General features: G+C 40.4%; 1 protein-coding gene across 1 annotated transcript in view; it reads right to left on the minus strand.

The window, feature by feature from the left end:
- LOC750751 (orofacial cleft 1 candidate gene 1 protein) overlaps positions 1–20,425 on the minus strand; it is a 76,796-nt gene that overhangs the window by 39,865 nt on the left and 16,506 nt on the right. Inside the window, exon 2 of the mRNA XM_016954880.2 lies at positions 4,681–4,741. Coding sequence (XP_016810369.2) covers positions 4,681–4,741 — 61 coding nt within the window. The remainder of the gene's footprint in view (positions 1–4,680; positions 4,742–20,425) is intronic.

Genomic DNA, 20,425 nt, shown 5'->3' on the forward strand with positions numbered 1-20,425 from the left:
TCCCAGCACTTTGGTAGGCCGAGGCAGGCGGATCTCGAGACCATCCTGGCTAACACAGTGAAACCCCGTCTCTACTAAAAATACAAAAACAAAATTAGCTGGGCGCGGTGGCGGGCGCCTGTAGTCCCAGCTACTCCGGAGGCTGAGGCAGGAGAATGGCGTGAACCCGGGAGGCGGAGCTTGCAGTGAGCCAAGATGGCGCCACTGCACTCCAGCCTGGGCGAAAGGGCGAGACTCCGTCTCAAAAAAAAAAAAAAAAGGCCAGGGCGGTGGCTCACGCCTGTAATCCCAGCACTTTGGGAGGCCGAGGCGAGTGGATCACGAGGTCAGGAGATTGAGACCATCCTGGCTAACACGGTGAAACCCCGTCTCTACTAAAAATACAAAAAAAAAAAAAAAAAAAAAAAATTAGCCAGGCTTGGTGGCGGGCACCTGTAGTCCCAGCTACTCAGGAGGCTGAGGCGGGAGAATGGCGTGAACCCGGGAGGCGGAGCTTGCAGTGAGCCGAGATCACGCCACTGCACTCCAGCCTGGGTAACAGAGCGAGACTCCGTTTCAAACAAAACAAAAATAAATAAATAAACAAAATAAATTAGACTACATTCATAAAAAACTTGCTAAACTTTAAAAAGGGTAGTTCACCACTGCACTAAATGTTCCTACATTTTATTAAGAAAGAGGTTGAAGTCTGATTGTTTTTTTCACAGCCTTCAGCTGAGGTAACAGCAGATATTAGTTTTCTTGACATGGTTCAGTAATTTTGGCACTTCACTCCTTTCAGATAGAGTTAAACATGCTTTTAAATAGATGGATGTGGCCTATTAATAGACCTCATTTCCTTACTAAGGACTTCAAATGAAATTATGGACTTGCTCTCTAATGTTACAAAGGTCTCAAACATATTTTCACAAGTTCACATATTCAAAAGGAAAGCAATGTCTGATTGTACACACCAGAGATGAATTCTTTGAGAGGATCACCAAGCGGTGGTTTGTATTTTGTGACCTCTTCACTACTAACATATGTTCAAGAGGAAATTAGGAGTGATTTCCGACTTCTCTCTTTTGCCAATTTCCTCACTGTTTTCTCTCCTTTACACATGGGCACCTTTAAGTGGTGTAAATTGCATTTTCCTCCACCCCCTTCTCAATTCAGAGTCTCTCTTTCCTCATGAGATTTTTATCTCTTTAGCTCATACAAAATAATCCTTCACTCATATTTTACATCAATTCATTCATTACCAGTAGTTAACTTAGTGTATTTATGTAAATGTTAGCATTTTAATAAGTTCACATTAACTTATTAAATTCCTATACTGAATGTCAAAAATTAAATTAAAAAAAACAAAATTTCATCACCAGCATCCTCCTGCTTCTCACTGATATCTGTTCAGTTTTGAACATCAGCAAAATCTCTAGAAATCTTAACTATTAATAAATCTGCTATGGATAGGCTTTGTGGCTTTTGCCTTCGTGTTTCTATTTAGCAGCTATAACGCAAAGTAACTCTCTAAAGGGACACACTTTTAAAGCATTTTTTTATTGTGATAAGAACAGATGACATGAGATCTACCCTCTTAACACAAGTTTCATCACTGCAGTGTTAACCATCAGCACGATGCTGGACCACGGATCCCTAGAACTTACTCATCTTGAATAACTGAAAGGTAACATACTTATATGTGTGTTTAAATAGTGCTAAATCAGTTCCTTTTAATAATTTTAGTAAGGCTACCCTATTAAATATATTCAGTAATGTGGAAGAAACAATACTTTGTGATTTGAACAGAAAAAAAATCCCTGAAAACCTGAAAATTTTAAGAACTGACAGTTTCCGATAATATTTTCCTTTTCATTAAAAAGCAACAAATTTATCTTTTGATGCGGACACTCTCAACTTGAAAGGAAATCTACGATAGAGCAGCAAACATGAACAACAACAAACTCATTTATAACCAGTGACAACCAAAACCTATGAAGTTTTTAAAAGAATGTGATTGTTGTCAGAAGGAATCGGGTCCCGCGGTGCAGTTGTTCAGCTCCGGTTGCACTCAAAGCCATGGCTGAGGGACGCGGGGAGCACTCCTCCAAGGCTGGTGGGCACAGACCAGCAAGAAAGTGAATTCTGCATACTGTACGGATCATCGCTCAGTTCAGGGCAGTCAGATTGCATCTGGGATCAACCAATTGTGCTTCATGAAACCGTCACCCCTCATTTGTGTCTGGCTGTTTTCTTCTGTCCGGCTGTAAACAAGGCCAGCTCTTTTTCTTCCTACCCTTATCTGCAGGGTCAGACCAAGTCAGTAGCCTCAAAGCTCAAGTGAAAAGTTCCTTCTTGCAGACAACAGTTCCTGCACATACTGGGGAGTCACAAAGAGAAGCAACTTTGGAATGACAGAGTTAGGGTCTCTTTTTGGAAATGCATACCTTAGATTCCTACACATCCTGGCGTGGCATGGCTCTTCCATGAAATGAAATTAGGTGTTCCTAATATGAACAACTGTTTTTTTCGGCAGACCAGCTCAGCGATTCATCTTGCTAGGGAGGCGGGGGTGCTAGTGATTGTGTTTTGTTGTTTCGCTGCTCTAGGGCTTTGCTTGGATCAGCCAAAAAAGACATGGATAGAAATACTGTCAATCTGGTCCCACTCCAGGAACCTAATCATGCCTGAATCGCTCGGAGGAGTGTAATGATGGCAACATTACAGGAACAGGTATGTTGGATTCCGTTCTCATCCACTTCGGCCACAGTATCGCCTTTACAATAAAGCAAAATACGATTTTGAAGGCACATCATCTCAATCATCAAAGGGAGGGGGTGTCACTGAAGCCCTTTTCGTTGGCAAGTGGCACAAAGGTAATGTTTAGTATTCACTACATTGAATTCTCCTAGCCAGCTGGTGTGTCCCTGTTAAGACTTTCATTTATGCAGCTTGAGCTGGAACCTTTTTTGTTCTCCCAGTCTATTACTTTGTCGATTCAAGGGATAACAGCCAAAGTGAAACAGCTTGCAATTTGCACCTGTCTGCTCTAAGCATTCCATGTTAGATTGTGTGGAGAGCAAACCCTTCACTGCTAATGAGAGTGAGACTGGGTAGGGCTGAATGCAGTTTTGTTGGGGGACTTATAGAATATCTTAGTGTTTTTTATTTTTTATTTTTTGTAACTGATTTGATGAGGACCTCCCCATTTTCATGTTTAGAGTCACTGGAGGAAGAGAAAAATACAATTCAAAACAAAAACAAAACACAAACACATAAAGTTGTGTACTCTTTAAAGAAAATTTTAAGTGTCATGTAACTAAGAATTGAATTAATATTTAGCCTGAGTTGCCTCAGATAAGAAAGCAAATATTTAAATGCTAAATTATTTCCATGTGAGTGTAAACATAAAATATCTACAGAGAGCTTTACTGTGTAGCATTGGCAAGGAAAGAAAGCAAATTTAAAAAATTTTTAGGCATATTTCAGAAATAGGACTAGTTTTGGTAATAATGTCAAGGGCCTAAAAATAAACTTGAGATTTCTGCTTAGATTGCCTTTGAAAATTTAAGCTGCTGAATCCGAAACAAAAATTCAAGGGTGTCACTTCAAAATCATACCTAGATAGATATAAACATCTTTATCCAACTCATCATCATGTGCATCACAGAATGAATTCTCCACAATTGCACAAATGTCAGCACCTATGATTCTCCCAAATCTTTTCCCAGTTCTCTGCATTCCCGCAGCTTTGATTCTTTCAAGGAATTATATCAGTGGATTACCATCTATTTTGAAAGAATTAAACTTGTTGAGATGAAAGAGTTTTAATCATGGCTTATGACATTCCCCCCAAACCTGGGGATATTAGAAAAATCAAAATAATAATGCTTGAATTATTACGCAAAATATTCTCAAAGATGATCCAAAATTTAGTAAACTAAAAAAAAAATAGCCTAATAATCTATTTATCAAAGGATCTGTGCTACATTTGGATTCTAAACATTCCCCGCACTGGCACTTCCTGTTGAAATAGTAACTTATATGATGACGGGTTAAGTGAAGCCGAAGTGGTCGCAAATGTGTCCTACTAGTAATTAATATATTTGAATCTAGTTGTTGGCCCACATCTGGCCTGACAGATAACGTTCCAGCTTGTTCAGCGACGACCCTTTCAGCACGGCGTTAGGAGTCCTGCCAGCCTTTGCAGAGTCTGGTCAGGTCAAAGGGTTGAGCCATGTGTAATTCAGAACAGAGGAGGTCCCACGGTCACTCCACAAAAACAATTACACTACTTATTTCACTCTAGCCCTTGCCCAAAATTCACAAGCCTCACAGTTTCAGTGCAGCCAATCTGATTCTGCCCCTAGGCGATAAGCCACATGAAAATATGTGGTGCTGTGTTTATAAATCTAATCAAAAATAGAAACAGCGGACAGGCACCATGAGGTCCTACTATGGATCATGGGAATCCTTGGGAATTCTGAGGCACTTTTGTTTCTCTTCCACAGACTCTCTTTTGCTACAATGTTCCCTGCTACACTCGTTAATCATCCTCTTTACTCGTGAGTGCTACAAAGGAGGCTACATTTCTACTCACTTCTATACTTTCCATCCATGGAAAACGAAAAGTCAAGCTTGAAAGCCTTGCTTTTAAAGGAAAAAAAATTAAGGAGGGGCCTACTGTGACATCGATCTTACCTCTCTCTCCATGTTCTCAGCTTCTTGCCCTTGGCAATGCACAGATTTCAATCCAGTCTCTCTAAAAAAGAAAAAGAATATTTAAAAACCAAGGTAAATTGACCCAATCATGAGCTATGTTAAGCAATGTGGGATTGGAGAGCTACAGTGCTACTTAATGGTTCCGAAAAATCTAAGTATAAAGTCAACAGGATATAAGCTGGTGTCTTACTTTTATTGTTGTTGCTCATTGCTTAAGCGAGATTCCTAATAAACTGAGGGTCAGTCAATATTCTCAAAATGTTTTACAAAGGCAATCTCTAGGAAAACTTCAGATTTGATTTAGATGCTTAAATATCCTATTTTATGCCCCAGAAGTGACAAATTCAGATTGCATTGAAGTTACAATGACAACTTGCTGCTGCATACCTTAGGTACCTGTACTGTTTATCATTTAAAAGTTATGATCCAGTTTTGCAACAGTCGTAAGTAGATAATATCTGATAAAGTCAATGATAAATATGTGTACTGAGGGGCTAAGCAGATTACACCCTGAGAACGTTATCCAGCAAAGATATAAAATATAAAAATTATAATGAAAGGAAACGTGGTTCTAACACTCATAAAACTCCTTAAAGTCATACAATAAATTATTAAGGTCAATCTGCAAACGATTACATTTGATATTATTTTAATTGACAGAAATACTACACCAGAATACAGTCTGGGCCCAGATAATTAGAATAAATGGAATTTTTTAATGAATGATGATCTCAGCATTTATTAAATTATTGTAAACATTCACCAGAATAATCTTTTAGGCCACATATGGTGGCTCACACTTGTAATCCTAGTACTTTGGGAGGCAAGGTGGGTGGATTGCTTGAGCTTAGGAGTTTGAGACCAGCCTGGGCAATATAGTGAGATACCCATCTCTACAAAAAATATAAAAATTAGCCAGGCATGGTGGCACATGCCTGGAGTCCCAGCTTGGGAGGCTGAGGTGGGAGGCTGGCTTGAGCCTGTGAGACAGAGGTTGCGGTGAGGTGATATCGTGCCACTGCATTCCAGCCTGGGTGACAGAGCCAGACCCTGTCTCAAAAAAAAAAAAAAAAAAAATTCTTTTAAATTTTAAACTCGAAGTTTGCCCTTTTGAGATGGTTATCAGTATTTGACAGTAAAATAAAGCCCATCATGTATGAATGATACATGTGACACTTTTCTTATTCAGAGCTATTATTGTTTTCAAAAATTACTTTTTCAAAATCAAGAGCTATCTATTATTGTTTTCAAAAATTATATACGCTTTGTGTATATGAGCTTTTGAATAGTATCAATGTTGAAAAATGAAAGATTTTAGTCCTTCTAGTGCTAATTTAAAAACTCCTACTGTTTTATGTAAAAGTAACATGATTTTTAAAGATTATATTGAATTACTTCCTAAAATAAGTGAAAGACATGTAAAATTATTTAAAAGAAAAAACCAGTGTCAAGATTTTAAAAATGTAAACAATTAGCAGAAATTGAAGTTTGACTTGCTTGTGTTTTCCACAGCACAGTGACTGAAGAGTAATTCAAAAGCATCTACTTCTAGGAACATATGTGGAGCAGAATTTTTTTCCCTTGAATTTGGCCTTAATCTAATAGTCAATATCTGTCTTTGAAAATGTTTGTAATTTGTAACATTGCTCAAGTTATCGTCATCATAAATGTATTCTGCAGACATATAACCCAAAATGTATAAGCCAAAAAGCCCAGGTTGCCTCTATTAACATAAATAGAATGCTCAGGAAACTTCAAATAAGGCAGACCACTTGTCTTCCTTCATAGATGGCTGCATTTTAAATGCCTTTCTGCACAAATATTCAGAATGCAGTCTCAGTAGAGTAAGACCCAATATAATTGTAAAATAAGATCAAAATTCCTCATTATCTCAGACAAAATGTAGAGTTGAATCCAGAAGGCAGCCTGATAGAAGTGAGTGTTGTATCATTTTAAAAAGCTGCTGTCACCAGGGGAGGCGTACAGCTAGCTGTCTATTGCCCTGTCTCAGGAACAACGAGAGTGGCCCAGGGTGCCTCCCCACTTGGGAATCTCTGACAGGTTCAATTAGGCATTATTTCAATAAAGCATGTCAGTCACTGAGTTTGTATGAGCTGGAATTTGGGAGTTGTAGTCAGACCCTCACAAATGGGGGACAACCAGCAGAACATGGGTGATGAAAAGCAAATGGCCCATCCTGAGCCAAGGAAAATCAGTAAACATGTGACCTGGCTTTAGAGCATGAACAGATTTCGGCAAGCTGTTGGCTGTGATGGATATACCGACACATGAAAATGTGTCCCCATTGCAACTCCTCAGGGCTTAGTTCAGAGACCTCAAAAGTGGGAAAGAATTGTTAAAATCTGGAAAACAGCCCTTCAGCTCCTAAGGAGCTCCGGCAAGTGGTGAGGATAGAGAAAAGAGATATGAGGCTGGGTTCCAGAGGCCAGAGGAGCTGGATCAGTATAGAGGATGCAGGGACCCAGTAAATATGTGCACAGGCAGCAGAGTGAACTTTGAGGAATAGACAGTCAAATGGGAAAAGGGAAACGGAAGAAACACGTGAGCAAAGAGTGGTGAAGAAAATCAGAACAAGAAGTTCATAGGACAATGAGTAGATTCTGTCAGTATGTAATAATTTCAACAAGTTAGTGATTATTAACGATCAGCTACTGAAGGATGACAGCGTGCTGGCAGCCCTCGCAGCCCTCACTCGCTCTTGGCACCTCCTTGGCCTCGGTGTCCACTCTGGCCATGCTTGGGGAGCCCTTCATACCGCCACTGCACTGTGGGGGACCCTCTCTGGGCTGGTTGAGGCCAGAGTGGGCTCCCTCAGCTTGCCAGGAAGTGTGGAGGGAGAAGCGCGGGCGGGAACCAGGGCTGCACGCCATGCTTGTGGGCCAGCTAGAGTTCTGGATGGGCATGGGCTTGGCCAGCCTGCACTCGGAAAGGCCGGCTGGCCCCCGCCAGCCCCGGGCAGTACGGGGCTTATCACCAGGGCTAGCAGCTGCAGAGGGTGCACCGGGTCCCCCGGCAGTGCCGGCCCACCAACGCTGCACTCAATTTCTCCCTGAGCCTTAGCTGCCTTCCTGCCAGGCAGGGCTCGGACCTGCAGCCTGCCATGCCCTCGCCTCCCCCTCCCCGCCCCTGCCCTCGACCCCGCTCCAGCTCCTGCACAGCCCCAGCCTCCCCTACGAGCACCGCCCCCTGCTCCACAGCACCCGGTCCCATTGACTGCCCAAGGGCTGAGGACTGCAGACGCAAGGCATGTCACTGGCAGGCAGCTCCACCTGCCACCCCGGTGCAAGATCCACTGAGTGAAGCCACCTGGGCTCTTGAGTCTAGTGGGGACTTGGAGAAAACCTTTATGTCTAGCTAAGAGATTGTGAATACACCAATCAGCACTCTGTGTCTAGCTCAAGGTTTGTAAATGCACCAGTCAGCATCCTGTGTCTAGCTCAAGGTTTGTGAATGCACCAATCAGTGCTCTATGTCTAGCTAATCTAGTGGGGACTTAGAGAACTTTTGTGTCTAGGTCAGGGATTGTAAAGGCACCAATCAGCACCCTGTCAAAACGGACCAATCAGCTCTCTGTAAAATAGAGCAATCAGCTCTCTGTAAAATGGACCAATCAGCAGGATGTGGGTGGGGCCAGATAAGGGAATAAAGGCAGGCTGCCCAAGCCAGCAGTGGCAATCTCGTCTGTTCCTCTTCCACGGTTTGAAAGCTTTGTTCTTTTGCTGTTTGCAATGAATCTTACTGCTGCTTGCTTTTTGGGTCCGCACTGCTTTTATGAGCTGTAACACTCACCACGAAGGTCTGCAGCTTCACTCCTGAGCCAATGAGATCACAAACTCACCAGAAGAAAGAAATACCTAACACATCCGAACATCAGAAGGAACAAATGCCAGACACTGTGTTTAAGAACTGCAACACCCACCTCGAGGTTCTGTGGCTTCATTCTTGAAGTCAGTGCGATCAAGAACCCACCAATTCCGGACACATTACCACATTCCTTTTGAAACACAAAAAAACTACTGCTCGAGTAACTGGCAAAATACGAAGCCAATCAGAAAATGGATTCATTTGCTAAACTATCTATAAGATCTTCACTGTTGGCCAGGTGCAGTAGCTCACGCCTGTTATCTCAGCACTTTGAGAGGCTGAGTGGATTGCCTGAGGTCAGGAGTTCGAGACCAGCCTGGCCAACATGGTGAAACCCCATCTCTACTAAAAATTAGCCAGGCGTGGTCATGCACGCCTGTAATCCCAGGTACTCGGGAGGCAGAGGCAGGAGAGTAACTTGAACCTGGGAGGTGAGAGTTGCAGTGGGCTGAGATTGAGCCACTGCACTCCAGCCTGGGTGACACAGCAAGAACAAGACTCCCATCTCAAAAAAAAAAAAAAAAAAAAGACATTGACTGTCAAAAAAAACCTCCAAAGTAGCTAGCTTAAAGAAAAATTATAAACACTGTAAATTTACCAAAATAATAATAACTTTATGCTTTATCAGGAATCCTAGACTTAATAAATAAACGGACACCACTGCAAAACTCACACTGTGGCTGCAGGTTTGGATCACAGTGTAGCATGTTTATAGAAATACAAGTGGCCTACAATAGGGATCATTTTCTAAAAACCAATCTCCAACTTGCAAGCAGATTAATAACCTCAATATCCCCTGCTTGCAAGTAACCTGTTGGCCACATTCTCTTGAGTCCAGGTTAATAAGCACTGCTGATTTGTATAGTCATTTTGTTGTTTGTTGATTTGAAGGCTGATTTTAAAACGGCTTTCACTGAAATTGTTGGCCTTATATTGCAAATTAAGCCTTGGAATTGCCAAATCTCTGACGACTGGTTCATTGCTTCCAGAGAAGGGAATTAACATGGCTACAGCTGTCGTTTCATTGCATTTCTCTTCTCAAGCAGACCAGCAAGGGCAAAGATGGTATTTAACAGAGGTTGCAAGCCAGATTCTGTCTGCAGACACATTTTGTTTAACCTCCACAGTGATTTTTAAAATGTTGAGCAAGTATTTAAAAATAAAGTTGCCACTTAAAATAGAAATCCAATTTCTGATTTGTCTTGGAAAATTAAAAGCTTTGGCAACATAGAGTCAGCATTCATGGTTGGCAGCAATTGGCCAGAGGTGAGTGGCAGCAGCGTGTTTTTCAGGCAATACTCTCCAGGCCCATAGATCCCATTCTCCCTACTGCAGACCACAAACCAAAATGTCCTCTCCATTAAGGCGTCGTTTTAGTCATTGCTACATCCTTGGAACGAAGAGCAGAGCCTCGGAAGCAGTGGGTGCTTGAAAAATATTTATGTAATGTTGAATGAAGTGATCTCAAGGCAGATAGGTAATATTCATGGGTGGCTCTAAGACAATAGGGAGTGTCCAGGAGCCCTCACAATGTATGCCCCAATTTTAAAAACTCTGCCAATCCTTAGCTTGCACTGCTGTTTTTCTTACAAAGAAAGATTTTCCCCTGTCACTAACAAAAGCAGGGCCACAAGTGTCAAGGAAAACGAGAGCCCATATAGACCCAGCACACTTAACTCATTTATGTTTCTTGCCTGGCCCCTACAGGCATCCGAATTTGAAACTTCTGAGAGACAGATGAGAGGAGGCCTGGTACCCACAATGACAAACTCTCCCCCTCATCCTGCCCAGTAGTTTTCTGCACTACTGTCTAAATCTACATTGAGGAATAAGTAAAAAGAGGAATATAAACCCTGCCTTGGAGAGTCAATAGTTAACACACCATCACTCTACATAGGAGTAAGAACGGCAGTGTGGAATGGACTGGCATGTATAGTTAAGAAAGAACTGGTTTGGCCGGGTGTGGTGGCTCACGCCTGTAATCCCAACACTTTGGGAGGCAGAGGCGGGCGGATCACAAGGTCAGGAGATCGAGACCATCCTGGCTAACATGGTGAAACCCCATCTCTACTAAAAATACAAAAAATTAGCCGGGCATGGTGGCGGGCGTCTGTAGTCCCAGCTACTCGGGAGGCTGAGAAAGAGAATGGCATGAACCCGGGGGATGGAGCTTTCAGTGAGCTGAGATCGTGCCACTGCACTCCAGCCTGGGAGACAGAGCAAGACTCTGTCTCAAAAAAAAAGAAAGAAAGAACTGGTTCAAATCTCCTGCACACAGAGGAGATGCTTAACCTCTGAAAGTCTCCAGTTTCTCTACAGGATATTTGAGAAATTTTTAAGATTGTGTATATCAGACTTCCAGCTTCCACTTAAGGTGTCCAAAGCTGGAAAGGGCATCATTCCCAAATGTAAAGCAATAAATATCCTAAGTAATCTGCAAATTTACCAATGCTATTAAACTCATCAGAGAGCTGAGGTCATAGGGTGACAGATTAATCCGAAACCTAGAGACAGTAAAGTGCCTCCAAGGAGTGACAGGACGCAAGCACTTGCTTACTGGAGCAGGTAGGAGACCCCTTGCGAATCAGTAAGAAGAATTCACCCAAAAATTGTCAAAAATGTCTAAAGTCTGAATGTGGCTTAGTTAACAGTATAGAACTTGTGGGGTCTTCAAACACAAGGGAAATTCACATCTACTCACAACTTCTTCTCCATAGACCTTCTGGGTGCTCAGAATAAATACTGGGGCAAGGTGAGAGCCCAGAGTGGTGGATCCAAATGGGGGGAAACTTTGCCTCCAAGGGGACCTTTGGCAATGTCTGGAGATATTTTTGATTGTCACAACTTGGGGGATCCAGTGGGTAGAGGCCAGTAATGTGGCTAAACATCCTACAATACATAGACGAGTCCACTACGACAAAGAATTGCCCAATCCATAATATCAACAGAGCTGCTATTGAGAAACCCTGGTCCAGAGAAAGCTTCCCTAGTGATGCAGGTTTTGTGGAGAGGAAGAGAAGCCACTACAGAAAAGCACAAAGCCTTACCTGAATATTCCATCTGTACCTCTCCTAAGGAAAAGAAGCCTCATCTGTTGGAAGGGCAGTGAACCCTGTTGTACCAAGCCACAGGTTAAGACTCTTTGCAGCTGGGAGAAGAGAATACAAACATACCCTGTAACCCTGTGGTAGGAGCAAGAAAATTTCCTGGCCCGAATTATTAGAGGTCTCCTACTTAAGGCAGAGGGACAGGATCACTGAGATGGCCCCATCCCTGAGACCCAGAGACACAGCTCCAGCTTAATTCTGAGAAGAATATCCACGCAGCCTACCATCAGGCTAGCAAGCACTGAGTAGCCAATAATATCAATGTCCTGGTGGAAGAGGAGCAAAAACATAAAGAGCGACGCTCTCTAAAGGAAAGCTGCAAAGAAAGGACTTAAATATGGCCAGGCACAGTGGCTTACGCCTGTAATCCCAGAACTTTGGGAGGCCGAGGCAGGCAAATCACGAGATCAGGAGATCGAGACTATCCTGGCTAACACGGTGAAACCCCATCTCTACTAAAAATACAAAAATTAGCCGGACGTGGTGGCACGTGCCTATAGTCCCAGCTACTCAGGAGGCTGAGACAGGAGAATCGCTTGAACCCAGGAGGTGGAGGTTGCGGTGAGCCGAAATAGCACTACTGCACTCCAGCCTGGGCAACAGAGCAAGGCTCCATCTCAAAAAAAAAAAAAAAAGGGGGGGCTTAAACTTGAACCTTAAGCCAACACTGAAGAAACTTCTCCTATTAATAGCCACCACTCTAAGCATGAGTTAAGACTAGAGGAGTTCTCAGCCTGTGACACACTGATGATAGCCTTAACGACAACAACAACCACACCCAGCTCAAGTCCTGTCCTGGCTAGACAGACTGACCCCCACACATTGAAAGACTAACAAAATAAAAGGCATGCCATTTCTGGTATAAAGAATGTTTATCTCAGTCTCTACTGTCCTACCCAAAATGACCAGCTTTCCGATAAAGTCAGGTGACATATAAAAAAGCAAAGGGAGAGTGGAGGAGAGGGGGCACTCTGTCAGATAGACAAAGCAATCAAGAGAAGCAGAATCAGATGTGACCCAGGTGTTGAAAATGTCAGATAATTAAAAATAATGTGATTAAAGTGTTAAAGGCCCTAATATAAAAGGTGGACAACATACCTGACTAGATGTGGAATTTCAGCAGAGAGATGGAAACTATAAGAAAGAATTAAATGAAAATGTTACAAATAGTATGGTATTCAGAATGCTATCAACAACCTCATTAGTAGTCTCAACATGACTGAGGATAGAATCAGTTGAACTCAAACTATTACCAATAGAAATTACTCAAATTTAACCACAAAGATTTTTTTTAATGAGTTAAAAAAAAAAGTTAATGCAGAGGATCCGAGAGTGATGGGACCAATTCAAATAATCGGACATACCTGTAATTTTGAAAGCAAAAGGAGAAGGGAGCACAGGGTAGAAAAACCACTGAAGGGATGGTGGCTAGGAATTCCCTCAAATTAGTGATGGACACCAAAACTCACATTCGAAGGAACTCAGAGAAGACCAACTAGCATAAAACACACCTGGATATATCATCTACAAACTACTAAAAACCAACAGCAAAGAAAAAATCTTGAAGGCAGACAGAGAAAAGAGGCATATCACACACAGAGGAACACACATACGAATTACAGCAGACAATCAAAAACTATGTGAACCAGCAGGCAGCAAAGGAAACATCTTTACAGAAAAAAAAAAAAATCATAAATACAAACTTTTATACCCTGAAAAATATCTTTCAGAAATTATGATGTGGGGCCGGATGTGGTGGCTCACACCTGTAATCCCAACACTTTGGGAAGCAGAGGTGGGTGGATCACCAGAGGTCAGGAGTTTGCCACCAGCCTGGCCAACATGGCAAAACCCAGTTTCTACTAAAAATACACAAAAATTAGCCAGGTGTGGTGGCGTGCACCCGTAATCCCAGCTACTCCGGAGGCTGAGGCAGAAGAATCGCTTGAACCCGGGAGGTAGAGGTTGCAGTGAGCCAAGATTGCACCACTACACTCCAGCCTGGGCAACACAGCAAGACTCCGTCTCCAAAAAAAAAAAAAAAAAAAAAACAGAAATGATGATGTGGGATATGAACATGGTGGAATGAAGATTGTCAAAACTCAGCCTTCAAAAAACAATTATAAAATTGCAAGAAGAAAAGAGTCTAAAACAGTAATCTCAGTGCTCTGGAAAATGACCAGAGGTGAAAAACAAATAGAGAAAAACATTAATTAGTGGAAAACTGCTCAAATTAAGGCATGAACTGGGGGAGTCCATGGCATTCTTGGTTGAGGTTGCTCCAGTCCCCCACTACCCTGACCTTATTCCGGCCAGACCAGTGTTGTAAAGTTGCCAGGGAAAGTCTGGCCAAAAAAACAATAATTTCACTGTTGGAGGGAGATGACTTCATTTGATGCTAGGGCAGAAAATCCACACTCAGTTGTATTGTAAGTGGAAGTAGCAAACTAATGGGAAGCAAATGATGAAAGCCCATGGCTCTACCATCCTGAATTGCAGTCCCCCTTGGGTGGAGCAGTGGAAAATTTGACTAGTCATTAATTTGGCAGGAAGAACCTAGAGATGAGAGGGCCAAAGAAGGGCTGGCTGACTGCTTCTCAGGTCTCTGGCTAACTGGGAGGCTGTGCACACGTGCAGGGAAGATTCAAGAGGGCCCAGCTGTCTACACATCCTGCATGGGCTTGGATGCTATGCAAGTCTACAGGAAAGACCCGGGAGGGCCTGGCAGAAAGTAAACTCTGTGAACGTCTGAAAACTGTCTGAATGTTGAATGGGCTCCCAAACCCTCCCACAGATCCATCAGCAGAAGACGGAAATCTTACGGTCAAGGTGTTTGAGGACAATCATTGGTTGACTACCAAACTATGCAGACACAGAGGAGCCACTAGAAAGCCAGCATAAACTTAACCTTTAAATTTTTCTTAAAATAAACAGAGACATCAGCAGTCACATATCATGGGGAAGACAGATTCAACAGATTAAGTTCCGGCAAGTTAAAACCAGAACAAAAGAAAACAAGCAAAACAATAACAACACACAAAAAGCAGCAATAACAGCACTCGAGGGAAAAAAATCAGAATTATATTTGCTACAATATATTATCTAAGATGTCTGGTTCTTGACAAAAATTTACAAGACAGAAAAAAAAGGAAAGTGTGACCTATATTCAGGGAACTAAACTGTCAATAAAAATTAACTCTGAGTGGATAAGGAAGTTGCGTTTAGCGGACAAAGACTTCAAAGCATTTATTATAACTATGTTCAAAGAATTAAAAGAAGCCACATTTAAAGAATTAAAGAAAAATATCTGACAGAATTAAAATAAATATGATAAAGAAAAAATATAATTTTCAAAATAAGAAATTTCAAAAAAAATCAACACTCATACACAAAAATTAACCCCAAATGGGTCATAGTCCTAAATGTAAAAGCTAAAACTATTAAAATTCTAGGTGAAAGTTTCTGTGACTTTGGCAGTCTTATTCACAATTAATTATGAGAACAAAGGTACAATCCCTAAAAGAAAAAAATGGAAAAAACAACCTTCAAAATTAAAAACATATTATTACAAGTTTAGCTGCTCAAAACACCCAATTTATTGCTTCACAATGCTATAGTTCAAAAGTCTGCCAGGGCATGGCTGGTTTGTGCTCAAACTGAAATCAAAATGTCAGCTGGCTACACTGTTATCTGAAGCACGGGGCCATTCATGTTATTCATGTTATTGACAGGATTTAGTTGTTTTCACCTTTAGGGCTGAAAGCCTCCCTTCCTTGCTGACTGTCAGTTAGGAGCCACATTTGGCTTCTAGAGGTAGCCACATTCTACATCCTGTGACCCATTCCATCTTCAAGCCAGCAATGGTGTGTACATCAAAACCTTCTTATGCTTTGAATCTCTCTGGCTTCTCTTTCTAACACCATCCAGAGAAAACTTTCTGGTTTGAAAGGGCTTCTGTGACAAAATTTATCCTACCTATATAATCTCTGTATCTTAAGATCGACTGATTAATACTTTAATTACTGTAAAATCCCTTCACATCAGTACCTAGATTAGTTATTGGATATCCAGAGGACAGGAAACGGGGAGACACGTTTAAAATTATGCTTACATAAGTGTAGCATGGGAAGGAAAAAAAAGAAAAAAAAGGCTTACCAAAACATCATTAAGAAGGAAAAGACAAGCCACAGACTGGGAGAAACTATTTTTGAATTTATATACCTAATAGACAACTTATATTCAGAATATATAAACACCACTTACAATTCAATAATAAGATGGCAAGCAACCCAGTTACAGGATGGGCAAAAGATATGAATAAACATTTGCTAAGAAGATATATGAATAGCTAATGAGCACATGAAAAGATGCTGAACATCATTAGTCAATGCCACTCCTAGGCATTTCCCCAAATGAAATATAAACATATTTCATACACAAAAATCCATACATGAATATTTTTAGTGGCTTTATTTTAATTTCTAAAAAATAGAAACAACACTGATTAATGTCCCCCAGCTGGTGAATGGATAAACCATGGTAAAACATGCAATAGAATACTATTCAGTAATAAAAGACATAAATCTTAAAGGTGAAGGAATACAGACTCAAAGCCTACAAAATGTTTAATTCCATATATGCCTTGCTGGAAAAGGCAAAACATAGAGCCAGAAAGTATATCAGTGGTTACAAGGGCTAGGGCAAAGGGATAAGTTGGCTACAAAGGAATGAAAGGGAATCCAGCATGAATGAGGAGGAAAGTAATTGAATTCTTTCATATTTTGATCATAGTTGTAGTTACCTGAATGTATGCACTTGTCAAAATTCACAAAACTGTGAATTTTACTAGAAAGGATGAATTTGACTGTATGCTAGTTACAGCTTCATCTTAAGAAAGAGAAACCTAATGTATATAAATTGCTCAGGAAAGAGTAGACTAAACTTTTTTCTAATTTTCATCAAAGAAATAAATGTTTATGACAAGAAATAAAATACAACAAAATGGTTAATATAAATCTGCCCCCCACCCTGTTTTTTACCCACCCCAATTCATAACTCATAGAGGTGAATAGTTTTCATCTATTATGATTTTTGTTTGATATGATGGTTAATTCTATAACTGTAATTAACATAATTAATGCAATGGTGTGTATCTTATCATTGATATCATGTATATATTATATTGAAATAATAAAGAGTAATAAAATATTTAAATTGTAATTTCTTATGTTTTTTTATGTTATTATATTTCTTATGTTGTTTTCTTAATCTTGTCATAGATTAGGGGTTGAATGGTGGTACCCAAAAAAAAGTCAACATTCTAACCCCCAGTACATGTGAATGTGACCTTATTTGCATATAGGGTGATCTGGCTTCTCTTTCTATCACCATCCAGAGAAAACTTTCTGGTTTGAAAGGGCTTGTATGACAAAATTTATCCTACCTACATAATCTCTGTATCTCAAGATTCACTGATTGATACTTTAATTACTGCAAAATCCCTTCACATCAGTACTAGAGTTCAGTTCAGTATGAGTTCAGATGAACTCATACTGCAGATGAGTTCAGATGAAATCATTAAGGTGACCCATAGTCAAATGCAACTGTTTCCTTATAAAAAGTGGAAATTTGGTGACAGAGACAGAACTGCACACAGGAAGAAAACCATGTGAATTTGAAGAAAGAGATGGGGGTGATGCCTCCACAAGCCACGGAATGCCAAAGACTGCCAGCAGTCACCAGAAGCTATGGAGAGGCATGGAACAGATAGTTCCTCACAACCGTCAGAAAGAACTGACCCTGCTGACACCTTGATTTTAGACTTCCAGCCTCCAGAACAGAGAGAGAATAAATCTCTGTTGTTTAAGCTGCCCAGTTTGAGCTACTTTGTTATGACAGTCCTAGCAAAGTATATTAATTTGGTATATTACCATGAATGATTAAAATGTATTTTATTTATACTATTCTTTTTTTCTCTTCTCTCCACATCACTTCCAATTATGTAAGTTACTGGGTATCAAGATTTCATATCTTCTAATGGTTGCATTAAATAATATCCAACCTTTATTTGTTATGTCATAGCCTCTACAGAGAATCGCCTCACTTCTTTCAAAGCATGAGCATTTTAAGGCCCACACCCTTTCTACCCATTTCTTCCCAACATCTCTCTCCAAATCTCTCTCAACTATACCATTACTTTGAATTTTCAGGTTGAATATATACATTCTGTCATAACCATAATAATTATAACAACATTTTGTGCTTTTGTTAATTTAAATTTGATTTTTATATTTTGAGGTCAAATGTCACATTTTATTAATTATGTAGGGTATAATTGAACACTTCTGCAATAGTCAAAGTAATAAAAAATGCACTAGTAATTCTGGATGCCTTTATAGAAACTTACACGTGGAATATGGCATGTAGATCCTGACAGAGTTAGAAGTCTATAAAAGAGAGCTAAAATGTACATTCCTTGATGGTACTAAATAAGGTTGACCCTAGAAAAATCATCAAATAGTAAATAAAAATTCATTATATAGGCATACTTTGTCTTCATAAAGCCTCACTTTCTCCAAATTCTATTTCATATTTTCCCAAAATACTAAACTTTTTTTTTTTTTTGAGGAGTCTTGCTCTGTCGCCCAGTGGTGCGATCTCGGCTCACTGCAGCCTCCGCCTCCCCGGTTCAAGCGATTCTCCTGCCTCAGCCTCCTGAGTAACTGGGACTACAGGCACATGCCACCACACCCAGCTAATTTTGTTTTTTTTTTAATTTAATTTTATTTTTAGTAGAGATGGGGTTTCACCATGTTGGCCAGGATGGTCTCATTCTCTTGACCTTGTGATCCACCTGCCTCGGCTTCCCAAAGTGCTGGGATTACAGGCATGAGCAACGGTGCGTGGCCCCAAAATACTATACTTTTATTTTCCAAGTTAAGAGAAAATCAAGAAATCAATTCATGCTAATATGTAAATGATTCTTAATGGTCCTTCCAAGGCAACATTTATAATTTTTTTAAAACTTTTATTTTAAGTTCAGGGGTACATGTGCAGGTTTGTTACATAGGTAAACTTGTGTCATGAGGGTTTGTGTACAGATTATTTCATCACCCAGGCATTTAGCCTAGTATCCATTCTTTTTTTTCCTGATCCTCTCCTTCCTCCAACACTCCACCTTCCAACAGGCCCCAGTGAGTGTTGTTCCCCTCGATGTGTCCATGTGTTCTCATCATTTAGCTCCCACAATAGCCATTATTATTATTATTATTAGCTCCCATAGTAACCATTCTGATTGGTGTGAGATGCTACCTCATTGTGATTTGATTTGCATTTCTCTAATGATCAGCGGTGTTGAGCTTATTTTTCATATGATTGTTGGCCACATGTATATCTTTTTTTGAAAAGTGTCTATTCATGTCCTTTTTCCACTTTTTTATGGGATCGTTTGTTTTTTCTTGTAAATGTAAACTTCTTATAGATGCTGGATATTAGACCTTTGTCAGACACAGACTTTGAAAACATTTTCTCCCATTCTATAGGTTGTCTGTTCACTCTTTTGATAGTTTCTTTATTTTCATTATGCAGAAGCTCTTCCATCCCATTCGCCAATTTTTGCTTTTGTTGCAATTGCTTTTGGCGTCTTCGTCATTAAATCTTTACCCGTGCCTATGTCTTGAGTGGTCTTGCTTAGGTGGTCTTCCAGCGTTTTTACAGTTTGGGGTTTTACATTTACATCTTTAATCCATCTTGAGTTCATTTTTGTACATAGTGTAAAGAAGAGGTCCAGTTTCAGTCTTCTGCAAATGGCTAGCCAGTTATCCCAGCAACATTTGTTAAATAGTGAATCCTTTCCCCATTGCTTGTTTTTGTCAGGTTTGTCGAAGATCAGATAGTTGAAGGTTGGCGATTGTATTTCTGGGTTCTCTATTCTGTTCCATTGGGCTATGTGTTTGTTTTTGTCCCAGTATCATGCTGTTTTGGCTACTGTAGGCCCGTGGTACAGTTTGAAGCCGGGTAGCATGATGCCTCCAGTTTTGCTCTTTTTGCTTAGGATTGCCTTGGCTATTTGGGATCCTTTTTGGTTCCATATGAATTTTAAAATAGTTTTTTCTAGTTCTGTGAGGAATGTCAGTGGTAGTTTAATAGGCATAGCATTGAATCTGTAAATTGCTTTGGGCAGTACGGCCATTTTAACGATATTGATTCTTCCTATTCATGAGCATGGAATGTTTTTCCATTTGTTTGTGTCATCTCTGATTTCTATCAGCAGTATTTTGTAGTTCTCCTTGTAGAGATCTTTCACCTCCCTGGTTAGCTGTATTCCTTGGTGTTTTATTCTTTTTGAAGCAATTGTGAATGGGCGTTCATTCCTGATTTGTCTCTCAGCTTGACTGTTGTTGGTGTATAGGTATGCTAGTGACTTTTGCACATCAATTTTGTATCCCGAGACTTTGCTGAAGTTATATATCAGCTTAAGGAGCTTTTGGGCAGAGATGATGGGGTTTTCTAGATATAAGATTATGTTGTCAGCAAACATGGATAGTTTAACTTCCTCTCTTCCTATTTGGGTGACCTTTATTTCCTTCTCTTGCCTGATTCCTCTGGCCAGAACTTCTAATATTATGTTGAATAGGAAAATGTTAATTTTATATTCAGGGGATACATGTGCAGGTTTATTACAAGGGTATATTTCATGATGCTGAGGTTTTGGCTTCTATTGTTCCCATCAC

The sequence above is a fragment of the Pan troglodytes genome, chromosome 5, assembly GCF_028858775.2.
Source record: "Pan troglodytes isolate AG18354 chromosome 5, NHGRI_mPanTro3-v2.0_pri, whole genome shotgun sequence".
Taxonomy (NCBI): Eukaryota; Metazoa; Chordata; class Mammalia; order Primates; family Hominidae; genus Pan; species Pan troglodytes.